At 42.6% G+C, this 26,708-nt stretch overlaps 1 protein-coding gene across 4 annotated transcripts in view; it reads left to right on the top strand.

The window, feature by feature from the left end:
* The window catches only part of ATF6 (activating transcription factor 6), a 206,687-nt gene that overhangs the window by 145,402 nt on the left and 34,577 nt on the right, over nucleotides 1-26,708 (top strand). For all 4 annotated transcript variants that reach the window (XM_058700497.1, XM_058700496.1, XM_058700495.1 and 1 more), the window contains exon 15: nucleotides 4,899-4,983. In XM_058700497.1, the coding sequence (XP_058556480.1) occupies nucleotides 4,899-4,983 (85 nt within the window). The remainder of the gene's footprint in view (nucleotides 1-4,898; nucleotides 4,984-26,708) is intronic.

Genomic DNA, 26,708 nt, shown 5'->3' with positions numbered 1-26,708 from the left:
TACCTCTATTTTTTTTGGTTGTTGCTGTTGTTGTTACTTTTTTTTTTTTTCCCCAGGACATGTCACTGTATGTGTCTGTATATATTTTTTTAAATGTTTATTTATTTTTGAGACAGACAGAACATGAACGGGGGAGGGTCAGCGAGAGAGGGAGACACAGAATCCGAAGCAGGCTCCAGGCTCCGAGCTGTCAGCACAGAGCCTGACATGGGGCTCGAATCCACGAACCGCGAGATCGTGACCTGAGCCGAAGTCGGACGCTTAACCGACTGAGCCACCCAGGTGCCCCATGTGTCTGTATATTTTAATGATTTCAAATTTCTTACCTTTGCTTTTTAATTGTTTTAATATATGGACACATCTAATTTCCAGTCAACAGTCAATACAGCTCTTAGAAAACAACACACATTCAGAATGTTTGACTTGGGTAAATTGCTTTGAAAGGCCTGCTTCGGCCCTCCTGTTTCCAAGCTTTGATATGCTTGTCTCTTTGGTAACTTGAAGGAGACTTGGTAAGGTGAGCCAGGGAGAGTGATAGTGGAAAACAAAAGCTTCCCAGGGGAGGAACATAGATTAGAAAAAATTTAATACGAAGCTATTTTTGAAATGAGGATGGATGCTGTTGTTAGTTTTGATCTGGTTTTAACTGTTTATATTGGAAAACCAAGCCCATCTCTGGAATCCAGTGGACACAGACCAAACATAAAATGTTAAGGGGCCGTTGTTGTCAGCATGAGCCTGACATGCAAAATTTGACTAATTGAGGCCCATGTTGATCCAAGGAAAAGATGGTCGGTGTCATGGTGCAGCCCCTTGCTGATGGTTTCTCTCATCCCCAGGAAACATCGTTGGATATTAAATACATTTCCTTTCTATCAAGGAGAAGGGGCTCCAACCTTAGGTCAGAGTTTCCTAATACAAGAGAAGCTGTCTTACCTCATACAACAGAGACTAGTGGATGATCTGTGAGCTAACAAAATTGGTTAAAGCAGGAGATTGTTCAAATGTATATTTTACGTTGGTTTCATTGAATTATATAAACGTGGACTTGTTTGCCAAGTTCTGATGTAGGGCCAACGCCTTTTCTTTTCTGATCCACGAGAGCCCCATATCACCTTTCTTGTATAAACTGCACTCAGTGCATCAACCATAATTTCCAGGGTCAGTTACAATTCCTTTAAGTTAGAATAAGAACCTAAAGGTACTTTTGAAGCAATCTGAATGCAGACTGGTATGGTTTTTTTTCCCAGTCTTTTATGGTTGTCTTACAGTGAGTGGATTTTTTAAGCTGTTTACTTTTATTAAATGTTGTTCTCCTTTTCACACATTTTTAAAAATCAATTTCTGTATTTTTTTAAATTACACAATTACACTAACAAACACAATTTAAAAAAAATTGTAATGTTCATTTATTTTTGAGAGAGAGACAGAGTGTGAGTGGGGGAGGAGCAGAGAGAGAGGGAGACACAGAACTCAAAGCAGGCTCCAGGCTCTGAGCTGTCAGCACAGAGCCCGATGCGGGGCTTGAACTCACGAACCGCGCGATCATGACTCGAGCCGAAGTCGGACGCTTACCGACTGAGCCATCCAGGCGCCCCTACACTAACAAATACAATTAGCAAAAGTAGTTGTGGAAAAAAAAAAACACAGCTAGTTATGAATGTTCAGTTGTACCATGGGCATCAGCCAGTATGTTTTAGAAAGGAGTAAGGTCATTTAATCTCGGCTGTCAGTTTAAATTGAGGTCAATTTTGACTCTGCACAGACATGTAGAATCAACGTTTGAGAACACTTAGTACTACGACCTTAATTTTATTGTGAATTACCATTGTAACCTTCAGCAGAGCAAATGTGGTTCTGTTCTTTTGGTAAGTTAGTCTCCAATGCTTTAGCCCTCTTAAAAAGAGAAGAAACATAACTTTGGATGCTGCGTTATGCACTAACATTTTGGTTTTCTTCTAACAAAGTGCTTGGAAAAGGGAACCGGGAGAATTGTCATGAAAATAGCATATTTTCTCATGCACGATATTGCGTAACATCGGAAAACTGATGCTTTATTCTCACAGTCAAATGTTTTGGTGTTTTCCCACCAGCGTTTCTCTGACTTCTTCTGGGAATAAAAATAACAATGTGTTGATGATAATATCTGTCCACAAAGTTTCCTCCCCAAAGATGCCCCGTGGTAGCTCAGTCCTTGTAGAAGCTTTTCAGGAGTGTGGTTGAAGATATCCTAAAATTAGTAACAGTGCCAAAATAAAGTTCTTTTGTTCCTGAAAATGTCATTGATAAAATTAATGATATGCTAATTAAAAAAGAGTGGGATGAACACAGCTGGGGAGAAAAAAGTGATTCAGAATCACTGTTGTGTCAAGGGCATTTAATTTGAGGAAGAGAAAGTAAATGTGAAATGAAATAACAACACTCTCCCAGACGTGTGTGTGTCTACATTATTTTTTAATATAAGCACCGTTGGGATTTGTACTATACCAGCTTTGATTCCCTGTGGGACACAAAAACTTGAACTTGATAGATGCCCTCCCCCATTTGCAAACTTTAATAATTAGAGGTAAGGCTGGTGAACTGTAATAACTGTTACGCATTCAAGATGTGATTCTTCTTTTTCATAAATAATAATGTGTTTTTTGGCCTCCTCCTGCAAAAGTAACTACTTTGAAATTTAATGAAGAAAGAAAGCGGGAGACATTATGTTCAGAAGATCACGTTTAAGAACAATGTTTAGTATGGCATCTAGATTTGAGCCGGAAACTCAGATTTAAGTCTGAGCCTGACCTTAACCCATGGCCAGTGGAATCTGAGTGTGTTTATTTTTATAGTCGCTTTAATTTGGGGCTTGCGAGTTTGTTGGTTTGTTTTCTCATTCGATTTTGGGGGCCCTGAAGCAGTGTTTTAATTATAGGAATTATCGTATTTATAATTTCCATGGCATGAAGATCCCCAAAGTTTTTTTTTCTTGGCTATATTATGTTATCTTACCCAGAAATGTGTGATCTTTGTGTCTAACAATGCACTTAAAAAAAAAAAAAAGAAAAAAATCCCCCATGCTGCCGCTGCCGTGTTGGAATCCAGCAGAACAGCTTCACTCATCTTTACCCTGCTTTAAAAAAAAAAACCAAATAACTGTTCTCACAGAAATGTTGCCTTGAGTTCAACAAAGTACAAGCAGTTACTGGAAACGTGTTCTGGACAGCTCTGTTCATGTATGTTCATTTCAATTTGATTTTTGCATTCTAGATTTTTTTTTTCCCCTTAGCTTTGCTGATCATTTCATTTCATAATCACACTGACCCTTGAACCAAGTTGCACTGAATTTTTGTCACCCTCCGCTCTGTTCAGTCCTGCTTGTAGTCTTACGTCACCCGAACGAGTGATGAAGCAAGGGGGCAGAGGAGCAGGAGAAGGAAATGAGGGTTGAGTAGCAGGGTCGGCTCTGTGCTCCCTTAAGTGGAAACATTAATGTACGTTGTTGTCTTTTCTCTTTTTTCCTTTTGCTGTGACAATTCCTGTTTTTGCTAGGAAAAAGGAGTTATCGATGTTCAAACAATAGTTAATATTAGAGTCCTCCGTCATTTATAGTCTACTTCAGGATACCTGCGGAGGTGCATACCTCTTTCAAAACACACACACCCCCTCTTGTTTGAAGCCAGACTCCTCTTGGCGTATTCGTACTTTGAGTATTTGTGTGGTTGGAAACCAGAAACTTCAGATGCCACGGGTCACTTATAGACGATCAGAAGTTGGCAGTATAATATTTGGAACTTTAAAATTGTGCTACACGTGCATCTATAATTTTCTTTTACTCTTCCACTGGACTGAATACTTTTTAAGGGCAAGAACTATACATCTTCTTTGGTACGTACCTGTTGCTTACCCGAAGAAGTCTAATACTTGGTTGTTTCAAAGGGAAAAGGGGAGGCTAAGCAGGCAAGGCTCCAGGCTCTAGCCTTAACACCAATCAGAATCTCTGTCTTATGTGTTGGTAGTTTTGGATTGGGAATTGTGGGGCGGGGGGGTGGGGGGGTGGTGGAAATGTCCCTCTTCTTTAAAAAAAAAAAAAAAAGGGAAGATGATTCTATTGAGTAGATTAATTTCAGGATCTTGTGATTCTACCTCGTCTAGCTCCCTCATTTTACTAGAATTAAAATCCTTCTGTTCTGGGCGCCTGGGTGGCTCAGTTGGTTGAGTGTCCGACTCTTGATTTCGGCTCATGTTATGATCCCAGGGCCATGGGATTGAGCCCTGCCTCAGGCTCCACACTTAGCGAGGATTCTCTCTTCCTCTCTCTCTCTCTCTCTCTCTCTCTCTCTCTCTCTCTCCCTCTCCCTCTCCCTCTCCCTCTCCCTCTCCCTCTCTCCCTCTCCCTGTCCCTCTGTCCCTCTCCCTGTCCCTCTCCCTCTCTCCCTCTCCCTCTCTCCCTCCCCCTCTCTCCCTCTCCCTCTCTCCCTCCCCCTCTCTCCCTCTCCCTCTCCCTGTCCCTCTTCCCTCTTCCCTCTTCCCTCTTCCCTCTCCCTCTCCCCATCTCCCCTGCTCAAGCTGTCTCTCTTTCTCTCTGAAATAAAATGAAAAATTAAAAAAATCCCTCCATTCTGACTCCTTGACCAATACTCTGTGTGGTACAGCACAGCATGTATGTTATTAGAATGCGTGAGTATTCCAAGACTACTACATAGCACCTGATAATGATAGACACTCCGTAAATGTTTGTTGCATTGTGAATAAATGAATCATAAGATGATTTGTAGTTAATTACCTCTCTGCCAAGTTAAAAAAGGTCATTTTTTATGATCCCAATGAAACGTTGGCATGTTAGAGACTCTTGATTTTGGCCTGTTATAGGACTAAGCCAGTTGTTACAACAGATTGTTTTTTGTTATGCTTAGGATCACCTGCTGTTACCAGCTACCACCCATAACAAGACCACAAGACCAAAGATGTCAATTGTATTACCAGCAATAAACATAAATGGTAAGTTGAAGTTTTGGTTTAATAACAACATGAGATTGCTTTAGTTAACCAATATTCTCTGGATTAACTAAAAGACATTTAAAATGTTTGGTTGGTCAGATATATATCCCTGCATTAATTTTGAAACATTTTCCACTGTTTTTACAAAATACTAGTTTTAAATTCCTATACTCTTTCTAAAAATAACTCTTTTAAAAAGTAAAAGGTTTCATTTTGAGTTACTTTTAAAATTACTGTAGTTTTAAGAGAAAAAAATTCATTCTCTTACTTACAAAATTGGAAAAGTTAGCATCTTGACTGCTCTACAGACTTACTTTCTGTGACCTTTCTAGTTATACACATAGTATGAGAGGCCTCTGCCGGCTTCTGAGAGTGAACTTGTAAGTTGGGTTTTAGGAACTCCGAGCAGTTTCTTGTATTATATAAATGGTGACATGATTCCCAGACCAAACATCAGAAGCCTATTTATGTTTAGTCCATAATACTGATGAATTTGATTTCGATAGTGTCACGATTGCATTTTGTTTTCCTACTAGTGCTGGGTATTACCGAAAACACAAATAATGTTGTGACACTTTGGTATCATCTAAAGATGTTAAGGCATCTTGCTCATAATCTAGAAAAAAGAAAAAAGAAAAGAAAAAAGCCCAGAAATCACTGTGGTCCAAAGAGAAAGTCCCATAAGGAAAATACGAAGTACTGAAGAAATTTAGTAAAGGAGAGATTATTTCCAGCTGGGCTCTTCATGGAAAAGAGAAAGAGCTTACTCCCAATGCCAGCTGTGTGTTGTAAATGAGCACAGTGTATATCGTTGACTAATTGCTTTCTCTGACACATCATATTAGGGCTCTAATGAAACCGGGGGGACTGGCCATCCTTCTCAAGTCCATTTCTCCGATGTAACGGAACTACCCATACTTTTTCTGTCTAGGAGTAGGAACCTCACGGTTTATGCGTAAGCCAAAAATGAAAAGCTCCTGGAACTAACCTGTAGTTGAGCTAGTTCGCATTCTGAGTGATGGTCATAGTTAAACGACCACATACAATTATTAAAAAACAAAACGAAACAAAACAAAAATCACTGGGATTCTAGATAAATTCCAGTAAGATTTAGTCTTGGAGAAAAAGTATTAGATATTCATTGTACATTTTAAGACCGTAGAGGACTATAGAATTTCAATGAGCCGATTCCCGACCGCTTATTAGAAATGCTCAGGAGGCAGCTTTGTAGATATAAAAGAAAAACTTTGCTTTGCTAATGTCTAAAAGCATTATGACATTTTCTTAGTCTTACAAAGACATTAGAACAAATTTTTAAAAAACAAACAAACCGTAACACCGAGAACCTCTCTTCCTTCAGTAAAGACACACCTCCAAAGCTTTCATGGAGCAGTCCTACAACTACTTCAAGAAGAACAGTACATTCCAAAGAATATGTTTACATTCGAAGAAGATGTTTAGGAAGTAATCGTCTATTCTTATTTCATGGGTACCTAGGTTTCTGTGCTTTGAACCATAATAGATTTAAGTTCTGGTCAGCTCATGCTCAGAAAGGCTGTTATCTAAGCTTCAAAAGACAGAATTCACGAAATCTTGTTCTGATATTATGTTCTTATGCAAGAGAATGCCCGGTATCATTTTTATAACAGTGAGCTATCCATAGTTATTAAGCCAAAAACAATAAGATGCTGTTCCACTCTGTTTATCTTGGCCCGGGGACCAATTTTTGCAAATGAGCCTTTCATGGGTTTAAAGAATACAGTCACTCAGAGGATCATTTCCTTTCTAATCTGGCTTGGATTTCTTGGTAAATAAATTCAGTTTTTTCCTTTTTAGAGTACAGTAAACCATTTGAAAAGTTAAGATTCAAATTCAAGAGATACTGGTTGAATGTATAGCATGTGCTAAGCACCGTGTGGCGTCCTCGGGCTCTGTTCTGAACGGTCCCTTCACTGTTTGCTCTGGGGATCCGTCTCACGTTAGAATCTGATTTTGCCTCTTCCCCCCATGTGCCTGTGAGCCTGCAGGTGGGGTGGGTGTATCCTTGCTCCCCGCGGCAACTTCCACATCATCTCTCCTCCTTTCCCCCTCGGTCCCCCGGACATCTTAAACTGTATAAAATCAGGCTTTACTCCTCTGACCCCTGTTTGTTGCCGTCCTCCCCCACCATCACTGATGACTCACCGTCACTGCTTGTGCTAGCTCTCTGTACAGCTTCAACATCCGCACAGAGGATTCATCCAGCACCCCCGCCTCTTTGGACCCAGTTCCCATCCATATGGTCATACTCTAGACCTCATCACCATCACTGATGCACTGACCGCCCTTGAAAACCCATCTCCAAGCATCCCACTCCTGCGTGGCTGGGCAGGGCAGTTCGTTCTTCCGTAGCTCGGCCGCCTCATCGGCGAAAGCAGAGATGCCTTGTACCTTTATCTTGAGTTGGCGAGAGAACGAAATGAGCGAAGGCGCTTTAAAATTTTTTTTTTTTTTTAACGTTTTTATTTTTGAGACAGAGAGAGACAGAGCATGAACGGGGGAGGGGCAGAGAGAGAGGGAGACACAGAATCGGAAACAGGCTCCAGGCTCTGAGCCGTCTGCCCAGAGCCCGACGCGGGGCTCGAACTCACGGACCGCGAGATCGTGACCTGAGCCGAAGTCGGACGCTTAACCGACTGAGCCACCCAGGCGCCCCGAGCGAAGGCGCTTTAAATAGCGCCTGGCTCTTGTCTGGCTCTTCTCCGCCTGGCCGCGCGTGCCCCTGGGTCACGGTCGTCGTTGTCACGCTCACCGTCACGGGAGGGGCTTCCTTCCTTTTGGATCCCGCGTCGCGGCCCCTCTCGCGATTTCGGACCCTTGGCCTCTGCACCGACGCTTCCCGTCCTGCGTCTTCTCCGCCCCATCGCTACACACGGCGTGTTAGTACCGCCCGCGTGTGGGGCGGCCCTCCCAGCGCCCAGGTTCCCTGTGGCCCTTCAGAGAAACACTCTTGGAAGGCTTACCTGCGCTCACTGCCTCCATTTGCTCGTCTCTGGCTCTGTCCTCCACACTCACGTTGTGGGGTTTTTTTTCTGAACCATTTTGAGACCGCGTTGCGGACACTCCTACATTTTACCCCTGAATGCTTGAATATGCATCTGCTAAGCAGGGGGTATTCTACATAAACACAGGAAAGTGACTACACTTAAAAAAAAAAAAAAAAGTTTGGGGCACCTGGGTGGCTCAGTCGGTGGAGCATCCGACTTCGGCTCAGGTTATGGTCTTGCGGTTCGTGAGTTTGGGCCCCACGTCTGGCTCGCTGCTGTCAGCCAGAGCTCCATTTCAGATCCTCTGTCCGCCCCCCCCGCCCACCCCACCCCCCTTCCCTGCTCACGCTCTTTCTGTCTCAAGTATAAGTAAGCATTAAAAAAATAAGTTTAGGGGTGCTTGGGTGGCTCAGTCGGTGGAGCATCCCACTTGGGCTCCAGTCGTGATCTCACGGTTCATGAGTTCGAGCCTGGTGTCAGACTCTGGGCTGACGGCCCGGAGCCTGGAGCCTGCTTCAGATTCTGTGTCTCCCTCGCTCTCTGCCCCTTCCCGATTCATACTCTCTTTGTCTCTCTCTCTCTCTCTCTCTCTCTCTCTCTCTCTCTCTCTCAAAAATAAATAAACATGAAAAAAATAAGTTTAGTGTTGATACTATACAGTTTAACATATAGTCCATTCACATTTCCAGTTTGCCCCCAAAATACTCCTTACAGCTTTTTGTGGGGAGGGATTCAGAATCCAGACACCATATATTACACCCACTTGTCACTCCTCTTTAGCACCTTTTCATCTAGAACCCTTGCCTTTAAAAACAAAATTGGTCTTTCATGACGTATACACCTTTCAGAAACCAGAGTTATTAAAGTATAACGTCCATACAATAAAAACTAACAATTTTATGTGTACAGGTTAACGAGTTTTGACAAATGTAAACGGTTGTGAAACCACCACTCAATCATGATACAAACGTTTTCCTTACTTCAGAATGTCTCCTTGTACCCCTTCACAGTCATTCCCCTGAAGTCCGTTTTTTGACATTCCTTCCTCTTGAAACGCTTCATTTTACATGCTCTCATGAAACCCTGGCTCGTCTAGTTTTCCTTCTGTGTCTCCTTCTCAGTCAGCTTAGCCAGCCTCTCTGTGAGGACAGCACGTTTCTCTGTCATGTTGTGTTTGCCGATTACAACCCGGCCCTTACCACAATGTCTGGTGCGTAAGAAAATTGCAAGACGAGGCACTTTGATCTGTGCTAATTCAGGTAATGCTCACCTGCCAGCTAAGTATTATCCTCCTTTCATCGCTGAAGACGGTAAAGCTCAACAAAGTAATTTGTACTGCTTGTACAGCCACTGCATCCCCGAGAGCCGAGAGCCAAGAGCCAGGATTTAAATAGCGTATAGAATACATCCTGATTAATGAGTATGTTGTTATTTCAGTGTTAAAGACAGATATGTGAATATCAAAAATGTTTGGGATTCCAGAATTTAAGGTAGATTTTTATACCACTTTATCCCTTAGGGGGTAAGGCTGTGCACATTCGGTGAGCGCAATATAATGCAGTGTGATTCGTGTGTTTTGAATTTGATAGGCTCACGCTTGTTGAATGACAGATTAATTAAGTAATTTGGTCATTACTTTGTGGTCACTTGAAAGATTTTACTATTCTAATTCTTCACATGATTAAAAACAGTTGGCAAGCACGGTTTTTCCAATCTTTTCAAATGCAAATTAATTTAAATGTGTACTTAGTTAACCTTTTTACCACGTTGGTCGAGATTTGGAATTCACGGTAAAGAGTGAATTGAAATTATTAACCTCCTTTCCAGTGCTTGTTGTACAAAGGAAAATACATGCAAAAAATGGAAGGGGGTGCCTGGGTGGCTCAGTCGGTTGAGCGTCCGACTTCGGCTCAGGTCGTGATCTCGCGGTCTGTGAGTTCGAGCCCCGCGTTGGGCTCTGTGCTGACAGCTCAGAGCCTGGAGCCTGTTTCAAATTCTGTGTCTCCCTCTCTCTGACCCTCTCCCATTCATGCTGTGCCTCTCTCTGTCTCAAAAAAAAAAAAAAAAAAGTTAAAAAAAAAAAATTGAAGTACAGAACTCTCCTCTCCAAGATCCAAGATCCATAAATTGGATTTCTTTGGCCTTATTGCGGGTATGAATTTGTATCACTTACAATCTGAAGAGTGTAAGTTATGTGCACACAGAAACGTTCGGGCACCATTTGGAAGAGCAGAGGCGTAGTGAGGACATCTCTAACAGCAAAGTTTTTCATCCTGAGCAGTGTAAGGGCTTGAGAAACTTGAATGAAAGATATTTTCCACCATTTCTGAGTTCAGAAGTTACATGTAACTTGCAAAGGGACATGAGTTGTGGGTTTGATCTCTCTCGCTGACTCAAGTGGTGCCTGAGGCTTTGGAGAGGGTGGTAGAAGGCATAAAATCAAATTTTGTTGAGCCGTTGGTTTATGTCGTATCCTGGACAGGGATATTTGGGAAGAGGAATTTGCTTTTCCAATTTTGGCAAAGTAAATTAGATTCCGAAGTCAATATCGGGTCTTAAACCATAACGTATAATGATTCTACTTCGTGGTTTTGAGCTGTGGAAAAAAGTCTATACAAGAAATAGCTAAAGAGACTGGGATATGGGTGTGAAACTAATGCCGTTTAGAAAATAGCAGTTACATCATTCTGTTTTCTATGCCAGTTTAATTTTTGTAATTTACTTCATTTTGCAATCCCTTTCGTTACTGAATTTCCTTTGTCTCGTATGACCTTTGAAAACAGGTTAGTAAAGCTGTAAGAAAGGCTTTCTTTGAGGGAATTCTTCACACTGAAAATTATTAAAGTAAAATAAAATGCTAGGTATGCTTTAAAACGCTTTTAAAAAATGATTGCAGATGGTTGGCAGGGCAGTGGATGATAAATTAAAGGCTATTGCTATTTTTAAAGAAAGGATTCTGGAAGTTTTCCTTATACTATGTATAAGTCAACATTTCCTGCTTTTAAATGATTTCCACTTATGTTGTGGTAAAACTGTTCATTTCCTCTTTCTTTCTTTCTTTCTTTCTTTCTTTCTTTCTTTCTTTCTTTCTTTCTTTCTTTCTTTTTCTTTCTTTCCTTCCTCCCTTCCTTCCTCCCTCCCTCCCTCCCTCCCTTCCTTTCTCTCTCTCTCTCTCTCTCTCTCTCTCTCTCTCTCTCTCTCTCTCTCTCTCTCTCTCTCTTTCTTTCTTTCTTTCTTTCTTTCTTTCTTTCTTTCTTTCTTTCTTTCTTTCTTTCTTTCTTTCTTTCTTTCTTCATAAGTAACTCAACAAAATAGACCATAGTAGAGATCTTGTTTTTAACGGTAGCTGCTTTGTAAGTATCTTTCACAGAGAATGAACACTGCCATTAGCAAACAGGTTCCATAATGTGACCACCATTTTCACTGATTGGGTTTTACTGTTCTCCTGCCCTCTGTGTGTCATATACCTAAGTTAGTGTCATACCTGAGTAATAAAGAGAAAACTCTAACTCAGATCCTACCCTGTCCTTAGTAAGGGTTCACGTAGTTGAACAAATGACTATAAGGCTAAACTGTATTTATATTTAATCTCGAAGTAATTTCCACGTGAAGAAAATTGAGAAGAACTTACTAGCAATGAAACACCTTTTTAGTGGAAGAGGACGTAATAGAAGGGCAGGAAGAAAACCAACTAAATAAATATGTTGGTTCTAATAATAAGAGAATGTTGATACAACTGCTTTTGATGATCACCGGTTTCATAAAACTGTGATCCCAAAGAAAATGTATTTGGAAACCGGCCTATTTAGACATGTTCTACACAAGCAGGCTGGCTGTCCAAGAGAACTGTGCCTGAAAGTTGTGCCTTTTACTCTTATAAGTCCATTTTTTTTCTTAAAGGTCTGCAAATTACCTACTTTCCTAAAATACATTTGCAAGCTTGCATTTTCTTTGCAATTTATTCCATGTCAGTGCTCTATAATTGTGTCCAGACAGTTGAGTGGAGTCTTCTCTTCATACCACGTTTTAAATTTTTTAAAGATGCACAAATATCTGACTTTTGATTCACTACTGAGACCAGTAGCAAAAATTCCCACACTGAGAATTTCTACTGAGAAAGGGAGAAAAATGACACTACTCACCCGGAGAAAAGATTGTTTTCTTTCAGGGTATATCTGTAGATCTGTTAATTATGTGTAACTGGCAGTAAAATGATGAGTGTTAATATTCACTATACTGGCTATGATAAACAATACCTTCATAAAGACCTAAGTTTTCACTTTAATTCCTCGGATTCAATTGGCAGTTTCCTAGTGGAAGATAATCACGTATGTGAAGCAGAATATGACTCAAATTGTCTTTAGAATGTAGGTAAAATTTGGCTCATTTCCTTAGGTCCCTTTTTAGCCATGCTAAATCACCAGCTAGGCCTAGACCAACAGTGGTGATTTAGATCAGTTCTAAACCAGAAACAACATGCTGATTAATATTTTAAGAGAAATCAGTTAAGTACCGGCTAGTTATAAATCGTAACGCTTCGGGCATAGGATAAAAAATTTGAATTTTTGAGAGGTGATAGAATCTTGGTGACTAACCTCACTTGGTACCTTGGAAAGCAAAACTTGAACTGGACTAGAAAGGAAACTTAGAGTAGGATAAGGAGAGGAATATGTATTTACATAAGGACTGCATTTAGCTGTAAGTAACAGAAAACCTTAAGTAAGCATTGGCTTAAATAAATTGGATTCATTTTTTCTTCTATATTAAGAAGTCCACAGCAACGAACCGGTCTAGTTGCCAGTGTTGGTTCAACAATTTAAGGATGCTAGGACTAAGGTTGCCACAGTTCTCTCGGCCTTTCCCAGATGTCCTCAAAGTGGCTGCTGCGGCTCAAGCCATCGCATCTGTATTCCAGGCAGGAAAAAGGAGGAGGGCATGGCGTCTTTCAGGAAAGCAAACATTGTCCAGACATTTCTAGCAGGCTTCACTTATGTCTCATGGGACATAAACTGGCTCACGTGCTTGTGCCTAACTTCAAGGGAGGCTCAGAAATACAATGTTTTAACCAGGCACACCGTGATCGGAAAAAAACACGTGGACTTCTCTTAGCATGGAAGAAAGGGATACCGAGTGGACAGATCAGCAGCAGCCGCGGCACTTCATCATGTGCTCAGTTGAGATTGAGTAAAGCCTCTGGGAGGAGACGGGAAAGAGAGGACGCGTGTTGAAGAGAGTGAGAAATAGTGTTTACTGCCTGAGACGCAGCTATATGATCGAGGCCATTAATGAGTGAAGGAAATGACTGACAGCTCTCCAACATAAAAATTACACCGTGAAAGCTCTATTAAGAGACGGCTGATCAGGCTGAGGTCTGTAAACGAAAACAAAAAGTTAGGAGGCAAGGTGAGCTGGGATGCATTGCAACAGTGTTGGGGTGAGGTTGTTAAAGGCCTGGGATGGAGAGAAAGGAAAAACGTCCAAAGACATTGCAAAGGAAAAGTCTATTGCGCTTGGCGGCTGAAGGAGGGAGAAGGAGAAACTGATTCCGTGATTCTGGAATAGCCGTCCTGTGGCTGTTTCTTGCCACCCTCATTTCCTCTGGTTGAAGTCATCAGGGCATCCGTGTTTAACTCCTCCCAAACCGTTCGGCTATCTCCACTTGGCATAGCCTCTTCTGAGCCCTCTTGTACAAAGTAAGTCTGAAGGTAGATTTGGGGAATGGGGAAAAGAAGGTGAATGCTGGACCTGCCTTTCTGTACTTGAATGCCTCTCACTTTGTTGAGAGTGATGTGGCTTTGAAGACTTACTGGCAGTTGCACAGGTAAATTTTTTTTTCAGGAGTAGTTTGTCTTTTCTGTATTTGATTTGCTAATAAACTTTTTAATGTGTGGGAACGTTTGCGAGTCTCCAGAGATTTACATCGGATCGGCTTGCGCTGCGCCTTCTCGGATATTCGTACTTCTTTTCTTTCTTCACCCAGAGGGGCCAGTTCCCGAGACCCCTGCACCTAGCCGACCTTCCGAGTCCCATCAACTTTCACTGAGGCCACTTTCCCTCTGTCTCCCTTGCGGCGAAAAATCTGTTTCTACTCAAACAGATGGTTTAGCTTTTGACTAATAAAAGCTAGAGATCAGCATCTATTTGAGCCAACAAAGTTGGTTTGAGCTTCCTACTACTGACTGTTCAAAATCTGAATCATTTCTTTATTTTAACATGTTGAGGTCCTCAGATTGGATTTTTCTTTGTGCTGGAACATCAAGGGTCTTACTGTAGTGAGTCGGAAGATTGAACCATCTCACATCATCTCCAGTTTCTGTCTTTCCGAAGAACTACTTAAGCTCAGGGCTCAAGTCCTCGGTTCCTTCTCTTCTGCCATGATAGCAGCTGGAAACAGTAGGGATCCTAACTTTCTGTGGAGCATGACAGATAATTTCTTTGTTATTTAAGACACAGCTGGGGACGGATGCTAGGCCAGCATCATCTCAGGGATATACGTGTCACAGACGCTGTCATTCTGTCCACATTGGAGAATGCTCCTTTTCTTGGGTTTTTACAAGTAAAGGTTAAAGCATCCTCAGAAATCTAGGTTTTTCTGAATCTAGAATGTTGCAGCTGACAATATGGATACGGATCGTTAAAACTTTCGCTTTGGGAATCTTGAGCGAATCAGACAAGAATTGCCTTTGGACTTAACCGAATATCCGTAGAGATATTTTCTTCCATATTTATTACAGATTTTACGATCTGAGACAATCGCGTGCCTTAAACATAAGATTTAGATTAAATAATGAGGCAAATGTGAACCGTAGAATAGTTTGTTGCTAGGAGCGGAGTTGTTAGGAGGACCGTACTGTTATTTTGAGGATGTCTAAAGCCCATCGCTTTGTTTTCATCCTATTTACCATACAGGACAGGACCTTGTGGGAAATGTGATCCACTTGGTATCACTACAGTAGAGATTAGGACAAGGAAAGACTCATTAATATTCATGGTGTCCAGCCATGAAGTACTAGGGTTAAAAGGCGTCCAGGGTAACTCCCTTCCGGTGTTAGGATTTTCTCCTGCAACACTTTGCTCCGTGGCCAGCCACTTTAGATACGGTCCCCTCCGAGGATGCAGACTGCCTGCTTTAAATAGCTCTGGCGATTTGGAGATTGTTCCTCTTCTGTCTCTTCCTTCCTGTACCTACAAATCCACAGGATTATATATAAAACTAGTCTTTCTTCCACACGACAGACCTTCAGCTACTTGTAGTCCGCAGATTTCCTCTGAGGCTTCAGGCACCAAGGCCTTCCAGTTGTCAGAAGCTGCTCTTGTGACCTGGGTTCAGGGTGTCTCAGTCCTGGGTGGGTTCAGGTTTCCCACCTCTCAAGGAGGGCTGTGAATCCTGAACATAATGGAGTATCCCCAAAGTCTGTGGACTGTATTTCAGTTGGGGACAGCAAAGTGTTTTTCCCGGTTACATTGTGGGTTTGGTCAGTCCTAGTCCGTGGCTCCTTTCACGTATATGACCACCAACCCGTGTCTCTTCCATTTTGCTTGCTGATTTTGATTTTTGGGCCATTTTTTTATCCTGATTTAACATCTTTTTGATAAAGTTGTTTTTTTTTTTTTTCTTAAATCCCTTAAACATTCCGGGAAAGCTTTTCTGAGCCCACAGAACGGGTTTGGTGCCCCTCCCCCACCTCCACTGCCCCGAATACTCTGAACTCTTTATTTGTGTAACATTCATATTATTTATCATCAGTAGCTTATTGTCTAACTTCACTGCTAAACTGTAGGCTCTTCAAGGTTAGGGGACCCTATTTGTTTAATGTTTTTCGTTAGTCCTAGTGCCTCCTGAAAAACATGTGCCTAACACACAGTAGGTGCTCATCAAAATGGGTTGGATTGAGTTAAATGTGTACAGCCTCTTTGTCATTGGTGTCTAGGAAACGATACCATTTCTTCATACCAGGTACTGCCATTTGTATCCAAGAAAAAAAATTTAATTAAATAAACAAATACACATACACAGAGTGATCTTTGAACTGAATCCTGAAGGATTCATAGGATCGGCCAAGTGTGGGGGACGTTCTGGGAACAGTGGATATCAGAGAAAGAAAACTAGTTAGCCTGCATGGGAGATTAAAGTAGGATTTAAGTGCCTGGGCCTTGAAGTGCAGAGGAAGCCAGAGAGGCCAGCAGGGTTCGGTTCACAAAGGCCTGGAGGACAAGATGTGGAGTTTCGGGTAATAGGGATCTACTAAAAAGATTTTGGGCAGAGGAGAGGCACCAGTAGAATCATGTTTCAGATACTTCCCTGACAGCAAGGTTGGATTGGGGGGGTGGGGTTGATACTTTTACAGAAGCAACAGTTAGAAAGTTACAATCATCTAGGCAAGAAACCGCAGCTTGAACACACACACAGATTACGTCACAGTTTCTGGGGGCCAGGGATGTGGGAGCAGCTTAGCGGGGTGCGTGTGGCTCTAGGTCCCTCGTGGGGTTGTAGTCAGGCTGTGGGTAGAGCCGGAGGTTTGACGGGGGCTGACAGATCTGTTCCCAAGCTCAGTCAACTGTCGGCAGCCCGCTTCAGCTCCTCACCAGGAGGGCCTCTTCCTGGGGCTTCCCCGGAGCAACTGATCCGTGATCCAAGAGGGCAAGAGAGTGAGAGAATGAGAGAGCTCCCCAAACAGAAGCCAGTCGTTTAAACCTGGTCTCGGAAGTGACACGCCGTCTCTTCCCCGCATGCTGTAGATTACACGGACTGAACCTGGCACGTTGGAGGAGGGGCTGCACCAGGGTGCGAACACCTCGAGGTGGGGCTTAGGGGCGGAGGGACCATCTTAGGCCGCTTACCATGCTGGCTTGTCACAGTGTACAGAGAGTGAGTCCAGAAGTCGGGAATATCGTGGGGGTTTTATGGAGACAAAAGGACAGAATACCTCACCTCAAATCTAGCCTGTTCATCGTTTCTCCCAGCTCATGACTGCCTAGTGCACTTGCTTGACTGGAAGGTCAGATCATGGAGCCCCCACTGTGAGTGTTAAATAACGGTTAGTGTGCCATCATGGCTTCGTTTCCTGAGCTCTGATAATCTGGTTCCACGTTTGTTTTATAGCATAACGCGGCTGTAGTTCAGCTTCACACATAGCCATCGCATGGCACTCTGCTACGTAATGCACAGATTTTGGAGGTACCCTACCATGTGATTTATGCCTTCAGAGAGCTCATAATCTCACTGGGAAGCAGGACCTACGCAGATCAGAGAGAATCTCAGAGCTGGAAGCCTGAGACAACAGGCAGGAGGGGGATTATGGAAGGCAGGAGACAGCAGCCTCCTGACACAGGTAAGAAAACAGGTGGAGGCAAATGACTGAGGGGCTGTGACCCAAAGCCACGTCTTTACATCCCCCCCACCCAGCCACCCCCGGCACAGCTCGTGAGTTAAATGTGAAAGGTAATGTTTTTCCTACCACCAAGGACATTCTTGGAAAGCAGAAACCATTTTTATATTGGAAGCAAAATGACCTAGTATTTGATGTGGGGAAAGGCAAGGCGTGTCTTAGAAGACGTTTCTGTCTTTTGTTAGAAAACCACCTCCCTCCGTCATGATCACTGTGTAGCTTGGGGCTGAATTATCATACATGAGTAAACAAAATAATTCACGGTGCCACATACCTTACAGTGTTGAAAGCAGGGACCACCCTAATTGACAGTGAGATCTTTACATAAACTTTCCCGTGTATGTATGTGTGTGTGTGTGTGTGTGTGTGTTACGTTTATTTGTTTTTAAAGGGGAGAGCGATAGCGTGAGTGGGGGGAGAAGCAGAGAAAGAGGGAGACACAGAATCGGAAGCAGGCTCCAGACTCTGAGCTGTCAGCACAGAGCCTGATGCGGGGCTCAAACTCACAAACTGTGAGATCACGACCTGAGCTGAAGTTGGATGCCTAACTGACTGAGCCACCCAGGCACCCCAGACTTTCCCATTTTAAAGTAATAAATATCCATGGTTAAATAATGTAAAAATTATAGTGCAAAATTATGAGTAAAGACAGTAATCAAACATGAGCTATGTGGTTAGAATGAGAGTAGAAATAAAGAAAATAAAACATTTACAAGATCTACTCAGTATATATCTACCACAGCTTAAAATATTTTGGAGGGTTTTTTCCTTCCAAAACAAAATGCTTTTTAATTGTCCATCGTCTATATCACTAAATAGTTTAAGTTGCAAATTCAGGTTTAGTCCCTCTGTTTTGAGCACCCACCATGTGTGTTAAGCATATCGTGGGGTTCTTTGACATACATAATTGCATTTGGTCCTCAAAAGGCTTCATGACAGTTTGATCCCTGTTTCGCAGCTGTAGTGGCTATGAAATTCGGGGAACCATCAGTGAACTTTCTGAATAGTCTTTTGCCGTCAGTTTCCTGTGGCCCCAGCACTGGCTCCTGTCGGTCTTGCCCTCAAGCACAGTTTGCGACTAGTGAAGACAGGAGAATTGAATACGAGTTTATGCTCCCATAATTCCAGAGTAACAGCTGCTGCGTTTATGTTCCAGTCATCTATAAATATTTTAATATTAAGCACATAATTTGGCGTGCTGGCCAACCAAAAGATGACATATTTATATTCTTAAAAGATAGACGCACTCACCCAACAGTTCCCTGGAATTTCCATGGTAAACTGAGAAGACTTTTTCACCACTATCTTAAAACAGGAAGAAACAGTAGGAAGCTTCAGCTTCCTTGCCCTCCTAAGTTTACCTAAGTAAAGCGCTGTTTTAGAAATTCATTCCATCCAAGTTTAGTGGACACTGATTTCAAAGTTTGCTGGCTTTTTCCATGGTACTTAAACATACTTTTCCCCCCCATTTTCTAGGAAATCAGTGTTAGTCCTTTCCCTAAACTAGCTTGTCCCAGACCAATAGATCAGTTCCACGTTCAAAATAAAACATACCACTTTGTAGTAAAATTAAGCAGTCTGTCTTCTCACGAATGAAGTTACTGTCTGCATTTGTATAGATGTGGCCCTGTGTTTTCCCAGGAAAACAGGCCTGCAGTCAGACTAAAATAGCTATTAAAGTTCCTTTAGAAGGACTAGGCTGTGAGGCGCCTGGGTGGCTCAGTCAGTTAAGCATCCAACTCTTGATTTCAGCTCAGGTCATGATCTCACAGTTCGTGAGTTTGAGCCCCACGTTGGGCTCTGTGCTGACGGCATGGAGGCTGCTCGGGATTCTCTCTCCCTCTCTCTGCTTCTGTCTATCTCTCAAAATAAATGAACTTAAAAAAAAAAAAATGGAATAGGCTGTGAACATGAAAAATCTCTTGCTCCCTCCATGTTCTTCTCACACATTCTAGCAAATGTACTATCCTATTAGTGCTGTCTTGTCTCTCTTATCCCACAGAGCCTCATTAAGCATACAGTTAATAAGTACTACTTTGTAAATAGCCAGTTTGATTCCACATTTATGAAGAACCTACTAAATGTTAGAAGTCATTTTATGAGCAGGTACTATTTAATATGAAAATTATACATTAGGCCCCTGCCCTAGGTAAGCTCACAATATAATAGAGCTTTTTTTTTTTTTTTAACTTTTTACTGCTTTTATGTGTAAGTTTTCTTTAGTTTCAAATAACGGGGTATTTAAGCAGAATTTGATATCATAAGCAGAATTTCTAGGAGAGTCAGAGGAATAGACTTAGAGGTTTGTTAAGCAAAAACAGAGCCCCAAATTACCCCACAGAGCGTGCACCACTGATAACACAGATTCCAAATTCTGCTTCCAGAACCAGTGCCATGGGTGACTCTTGAAACCAGATGCTACTGCTTCCAGCGCCCCCCCCCCCCCCCGACCCCAGAGGAGTTTCATAGCCATGGTTTCTATATAGTCTAGAGCCTGGTGCCTTTGGTTGGCATTGCCTAGGTCACATGCCCACACCCTAGTTACAGGGAAGTCTGGGAACTAAAGTATCTAGTACTGTACTGGAAAAACCTATAGCCCTCCTCTCCTGTATCTTCCTCCTTCACTCCTCACACGGAATAATCAGAACACTTGTGGCCACCATTTTGGGGAGGCGCTCCCCTTACCAAGCAGTTCTCCATGACACCAGCTGAATGTCCTACAATTTTTAGCTCAGTTCTACCTGGAGATTGCACCCGATCCCTGGGTTGAAGGGCTCCATTCCATAAGATTGCTCCCACCTCACTTCAGATGCCAATCACAAGTAGGTCCCCAGATTACCCAAAACTTCTGTCCAAGTTGGCTATAAATCAAGGGTTCTCTTGACCCCTTTCTCAGGTTCAGTGAATTTGCTAGAGCAGCTCACAGACCCAGGGAAACACATTTACGAGTTTATGAAAGGATGTGATTAAGGATACAGATGAACAGCTAGATGAAGAGATACAGAGTGAGGTCTGGGAGGGTCCCAAATGCAGGAACTTTTGTCCCTGTGGAGTTGGGGTTGTCTATGTGTTTAACAGCCTAGAACCTCTGAGGTCCCCATACTCTTGGGATTTTTATGGAGGCTTCATGGTGCAGGCATGATCGATCATTAACTCCATTTTCATTCATTAACTCCCCCCTTCACCAGAGAACGGGGAGTGGGGCTGAAAATTCCAGACTTCGAATCTTGGCTTGGTCTTTCTGATGGCCAGCCCCCATCCAGGAGCCCATCCAGAGTCACCTCATTAGAACAAAAGACATTCCTGTTACCTAGGAAATTACCTGGTTTCAGGAACTCTGTGGGCAGAGACCAAAATATATCTTTCTGTTATCTCACAGGTACTTAAACTTATATAGTGGGAGGTAAGTGCTACCTCATAAAATAGGAGAATCTCTAAACCTAGGAAGATGGTCAGATGCTTTGGCCAAAAACTTCTCCCAATAGCATGTTGAATAATCAGAGAAGGAAAACACGGGAAGTGAGAAGAAGAAAACAACAAGCAAAGGAGAAGTACCATGAATTTGGCCTCAATGTCACTAAAAGAAGTGTTGTTTTTTCAAAATCGTATTTTCCGGCGGAAATGCAAACTGGTGCAGCCACTCTGGAAAACAGCGTAGAGGTTCCTCAAAAAATTAAAAAATAGAATTACCCTATGACCCAGCAATAGCACTACTGGAATTTATTCAAAGGATATAGGAGTGCTGATTCATAGGGGCACACGTACCCCAATGTTTATGGCAGCACTCTCAACAATAGCCAAATTATGGAAAGAGCCTAATGTCCATCAACTGACGAATGGATGAAGAAGATGTGGTTTATACATGCAATGGAATACTACTTGGCAATGACAAAGAATGAAATCCTGCCATTTGCAACAACATGGGTGGAACTAGAGGGTATTATGCTAAGTGAAATAGGTCAGTCATATGTTTCCAGTCAGATGTGGAACTTGAGAAACTTAACAGAAGACCATGGGGGAGGGGAAGGGGAAAAATTAGTTTCAAACAGAGAGGGCAGCAAACCATAAGAGACTCTTAAATGCAGAGAACAAGCTGAAGGTTGATGCGGGGGGCGGGGGGGCGGAGAGAAGGGAAAATGGGTGATAGGGGCATTGAGGAGGGCACTTGTTGGGATGAGCACTGGGTGTTTTATGTAAAGCGATGAATCATGGGAATCTACTCCCGAAACCAAGAGCACACTGTATGTTGCCTAACTTGACAATAAATTATATAGAAATAAGTTAATTTAAAAAAATGATAATAAACATGTTTTCCTAAACCATTTGATAAAACTCCGTTAATGGAAGGCTAAGTGATAGGACCTAAGTTCAGAAATCCTAAAGAATGTACCCTCCACTTGAGGCTCATTTACTCTCTGCAAATACAGGAACTATCATCTCTTCGGAAAGGGTTATTAGCCTCAGTATAACATACAGGAAAAAGGCCCACGCTTGGAGTCAAAGCTCCTAGTGTTCACCCTGCTCAGTCCTCAGCCAGATGTGTGACCTGTTAGCAACTAGTTCAGTTTTACCGAGATGGTTGAGGTAGGTGATCTTCAGTCTCCTGTGGGCTCTAAAATTCTGTAACTTCTACGTGATAGGCCAATGACAATTATTTTTACTTGAATTGATCGTAGGTTTTAGAAGGCCAGTAAATCATGAGTTTATTTTTTGATGACAATAAATTTCCATGAACTCAAAGAATTAAGTCTCCATCTTCCACTTAGTTTTTTGTTGTTTATTTTTTAAACAATGGTATTTTCCCACACAGTACAGTTTAAGCATTCAAGTTGCGACAGGGGAAATACTCACTGAATTTGTCATCATTATTTTTGGCTTCTATGTTTATGAGAGCCTTGTTAGTTTCCTAGTTTCGATAATTTATTTTTCAAATAGATAGTAAGCCGCAGTGTATCTGATTTAACACTTGGGGATTAAATTGCACTTATGGAAATGGATTAGAATGGTACCATGTGTCTTTCAAAAAGGGCTTTATCTTAGTATGAAACACCAGATTCTTCATATTTATTGTAAAGTAGAGAATTTTGGAGACTTTCTATATCCCCTGATAAGCTCACTGTTTTGATTCAGTTGATTTAGTGATGGAAATGGCCACACACTGTGCATATCTAATGAGTAAGTGAACCAAGCAAATAAATGCTGAAGAGTTTGCCACGTTTTACCTGCCTGCCAGTTGTGTACGAGGGTTCCATTTTTTCAACATTCTTGACAACACTTATTTTTTTTTTCTTTTGATTATATTCATCCTGTGGGTGTGAAATGGTTTGTCAGCTCATAGTTTTCATTTGCATTTTACCAACGGCTAATCATGCTGAACATCTTTTCACGTATGTTTATTGGTCAACAGATCATTTTTCAGTTTGGTTATTTGTCTTTTTATTACTGGCTTGTAAGAGTTCTTTATATATTCTGAATAAAAGTCACTTACGAGATACGTGATTCGCAAATATTTTTACTCATTCTGTGGGTGTGTCTTTTCACTTTCTTGAGCAAACCTTATTCTTAACTCTGGTTAAATTTTGGTCTCTTGAACTTTCTGCTAAGTTTTCTAAGTGTCTCAAGCTGTGAAGTAACCTGATATTCTTTGAAAGTAGAACTCGATTCTTTTTTTTTTAAAAATGTTTATTTCTTTGGAGAGACAGGCAGAGAGCACGAGTGAGGGAGGGGCAGAGAGAGAGAGGGAGAGACTGCAGCAAGGAGGCTCTGCAGGGGCAGCACAGAGCCCCACACGGGGCTTGATCCCACGAACTGTGTGATCATGACCTGAGCCAAAATCAAGAGTCAGACGCTCAACTGACTGAGCCGCCCAGGCGCCCCAGAAGTAGAACTCGATTCTAATTTAAAACCGTAACAGAAGAGAGTAGCTGTTACAGGAACCAGTGTTTGTTGGTTTTTTACCATGGGCCCAGCATTGCACTGAGCGCTTTATCACCCTAAAATGTAGGAACTCTTACTCCTGTTACCTGTGTGGAGAAACAGAGGCTTGAAGAGGCTGGGTCGCACTAAGAAATTGGAATGCCGGTGCACCTTGTTTTCTTAATTGCTATTCATATTTTGTTTTGTATCTTCATAACACACTATCACGTTTTGTAGAACGATGTTATCTTACAGCTGCGTTCTTCATTCACTAATAACCCCGAAATTTTTCTCGGGTGTATTGGAACCTAGTCGTTCATTTCTGCTCTGGGAGCTTTCCCTCTTTGAAACTGGATTTCTTAGTTTCTGACCAGATCTTTCCACTAATACAACCTTTTGATTTTTTTCCTGCCCCCTCCAAATTGGCTCTTTCAAACTAATTTTAATACTTGTCAGTGTTTAAAAAATATTGTGAAGGTCAACTTGCTGTTACAAAGTAATTAAATGTATATCTTAGGCATTGTAAATGTCTTTCAGATTGCAGCCACTGTCTGCTTCTCCTTTAAAATGTGGCCCAATGGATTAGTTATAAATTGCTGTGTAACAAATTACCCCAAAACGTAATTGCTTAAAACCACATTCACTGTTTCCCAGTTCCTGTGGGTCAGGAATCCAGGTGTTAGCTGGGTGCCTCCGGCCCCAGGTCTCTCACGAGGCCACCGTGAAGCCACCAGCTGGGGCTGCAGGCCCATTCTGAAGGCTCGGTTTGGGGAGGATCCATGTCCAAGTTTACTCACATCATTACCGTTGGGTTTCAGTTCCTTATGAGCTGTTGGACTGAGTGCTGTGCTTTCTCACTAGCTGCTGGCCACAGGCCTCCCCCAGTTCCTTGCCACACGAGCCTCTCGTAGGACGGCTCACAACGTGGCATCCGGCTTCTCTCAGAATGAGCAGACAGGAGAGTGCTCCCAATAGAAGCCACAGTCTCTCTCTCTTTTTTTTATGTTTATTTTTGAGAGAGAACACAAGCGGGAGAGGGACAGAGAGAGAGACACACACAGAATCCGAGCTGTCAGCACAGAGCCCAACATGGGGCTTGAACCCACAAGCTGTGAGATCATGACCCCTGAACGGAAGTCAGACGCTTAAATGACTGAGCCACCCAGGCGCCCCAGCCACAGTCTCTTTGTAACCTAATCTCAGAGTTGATAACCCATCAACTTTTATCCTTTTTCAGTCACTGGAAGCAAGTCACTAACTGCAGTCCACACTCAACAGAAGGGTGCCAAGGGTATCAATACTGGGATGCAGGGCCCACGGAGGTTGACGTTAGAGGCTGCCTGTCACATGCAGTGAATGTGTTGTTCAGTCGTGAAGTATCCACGAGTCATGGCGTGCTTAGAAAACTGGCATATGTAACTCCATCATGCAAACAAGTGATAATTTTCAGATAGTATGTATTGGAAGTTGTCTCCATCCTAAAATGTGTGTGTGTATTTAAAAGTATCTTAATTATAAATACTTGCTACTCATTCACTTTATTGAGACAGCGTTCGAGTCCTGGGACAAAATCAGGAGAGAAATTTTTATGTGTAACTTCATTTTTTTTTTTTTCCTTGACTTAGAAAGATGGACGTTGGTCAGTTTCAGTAATGAAAGACTTTGGCCCGTGTAAAGAGGATTTCCGTTTGAACATGTTGGGCGTGCCCAAGAATATTTTTCTTCCTCCTAAACCTTACTGTAAACTTCAGGCCTAATCTGACAAAATAAGTAGTTCAGACTGGACTTTAGTAATTCATTTGTTCACCAGGGCTTTACTGAGTTACTCTTACAAGTCATTATGAGTTGCACCTGCAACGAAAGTCCACACTCCTCCTTCGGCCTCCATAGCTCAGGTGATCTCTGTCCATCTCTCCAACTTCCTTTCCAGTATCAATCACCACCACCCCACCACCCGCCTTGTTCTTTCCACCAAGAGCCCACAGTTCTTCTTGTGCTTCTTTGCCCTGGCTGCTCATTTATGCCTCGGGCCTTTCCATCTTTCTGGAAACCTCTTACTCCAGATGATCACATGGCTCACTGCTTTACTTCATTACCTTCTCTGGTCCCTCATCGCTGCCACAAGGAGGCATCCGTTCACCACTCTTCGCGATGTAGGAAGGACCATCAAAGGCCAAGGACACGGTAACAATGATGTTTGAGAAAGATTATTCTGCTGGCAGTGTGCAAAATGACTTGTATGTAGGGGCGCCTAGACGGCTCAGTGGGTTAAGTGTCCAACTTCGGCTCAGGTAGTGATCTCACAGCTCGTGAGTTCGAGCCCCACGTCAGGCTGTAGGCCGACAGCTCGGAGCCTGGAGCCTGCTTCGGATTCTGTGTCTCCCTCTCTCTCTGCCCTCCCCCCGCCTCCACTCACGCTCTGTCTCTCTCTCCCTCAAGAATAAATAAACATTTAAAAAAATGTTTTAAATGACTTGTATATACACAGAGGTTGGACTGAACGTGCATGAGCAGAGACAACAGTTAAGAACTTTCACACTCATGCAGGTGTCCATCGATAATGGTCTGATGTGGAAGAAAGGACTGTGTATTCTTTTTTTTTTTTTTAATGTTTATTTTTGAGAGAGAGAGAGGGAGAGACAGAGCATGAGCATGGGAGGGGCAGAGAGAGGGAGATACAGAATCCAAAGCAGGCTCCAGACTCCAAGCTGTCAGCACGGAGCCTGATGTGGGGCTTGAACTCATGAACTGCGAGCTTGTGACCCGAGTCAAAGTCAGGTGGTCAACCGACTGAGCCACCCGGGCGCCCCAAGGACTGTGTGTTCTTACGCAGAACAGAATATACTCCAGAAAATGACAAGTAGTGCTCCAAAACCACATTACTTTTTCTTGACCATTTAATTGACCTCATTTTTTTTTTTTGATGTTTATTAATTTTTGAGAGACAGAGACAGAGCGGGGGAGGGGCAGAGAGAGAGGGAGACACAGAATCGGAAACAGGCTCCAGGCTCCGAGCTGTCAGCCCAGAGGCCGACACTGGGCTCGAACTCCCGAACAGTGACATCATGACCTGACCCGCACTTGGACGCTTAGCCCACTGAGCCAACTGACCTCATTTTTAAAGGATCCTGTTTAGCTCTTTGCATACGATTTTATCCATTTTATTGCCTTTGCCTCAGAGACTTGTTCATGAGAAATGCTTCCCTCCTGAACACAGATGTCTTGCTGAACATGTGGGGTGTCCATGGTTACTCTGATTATGTCTGTTTAGCACAGGGGAGATAGCTGAGCTTAAATGGAAAACATCTGCTATTAGCCTTTCTGTTTACCTGTCATATGGAGTGTACGGGGTCAGTCTTCCCCGAACCGGCGGTCCAGTTATCTTTGTCTTTTC

The sequence above is a fragment of the Neofelis nebulosa genome, chromosome 15, assembly GCF_028018385.1.
Source record: "Neofelis nebulosa isolate mNeoNeb1 chromosome 15, mNeoNeb1.pri, whole genome shotgun sequence".
Taxonomy (NCBI): domain Eukaryota; kingdom Metazoa; phylum Chordata; class Mammalia; order Carnivora; family Felidae; genus Neofelis; species Neofelis nebulosa.
The sequence above is the reverse complement of the archived record's forward strand: the minus strand, read 5'-3'. Positions and strand labels throughout refer to the sequence as shown.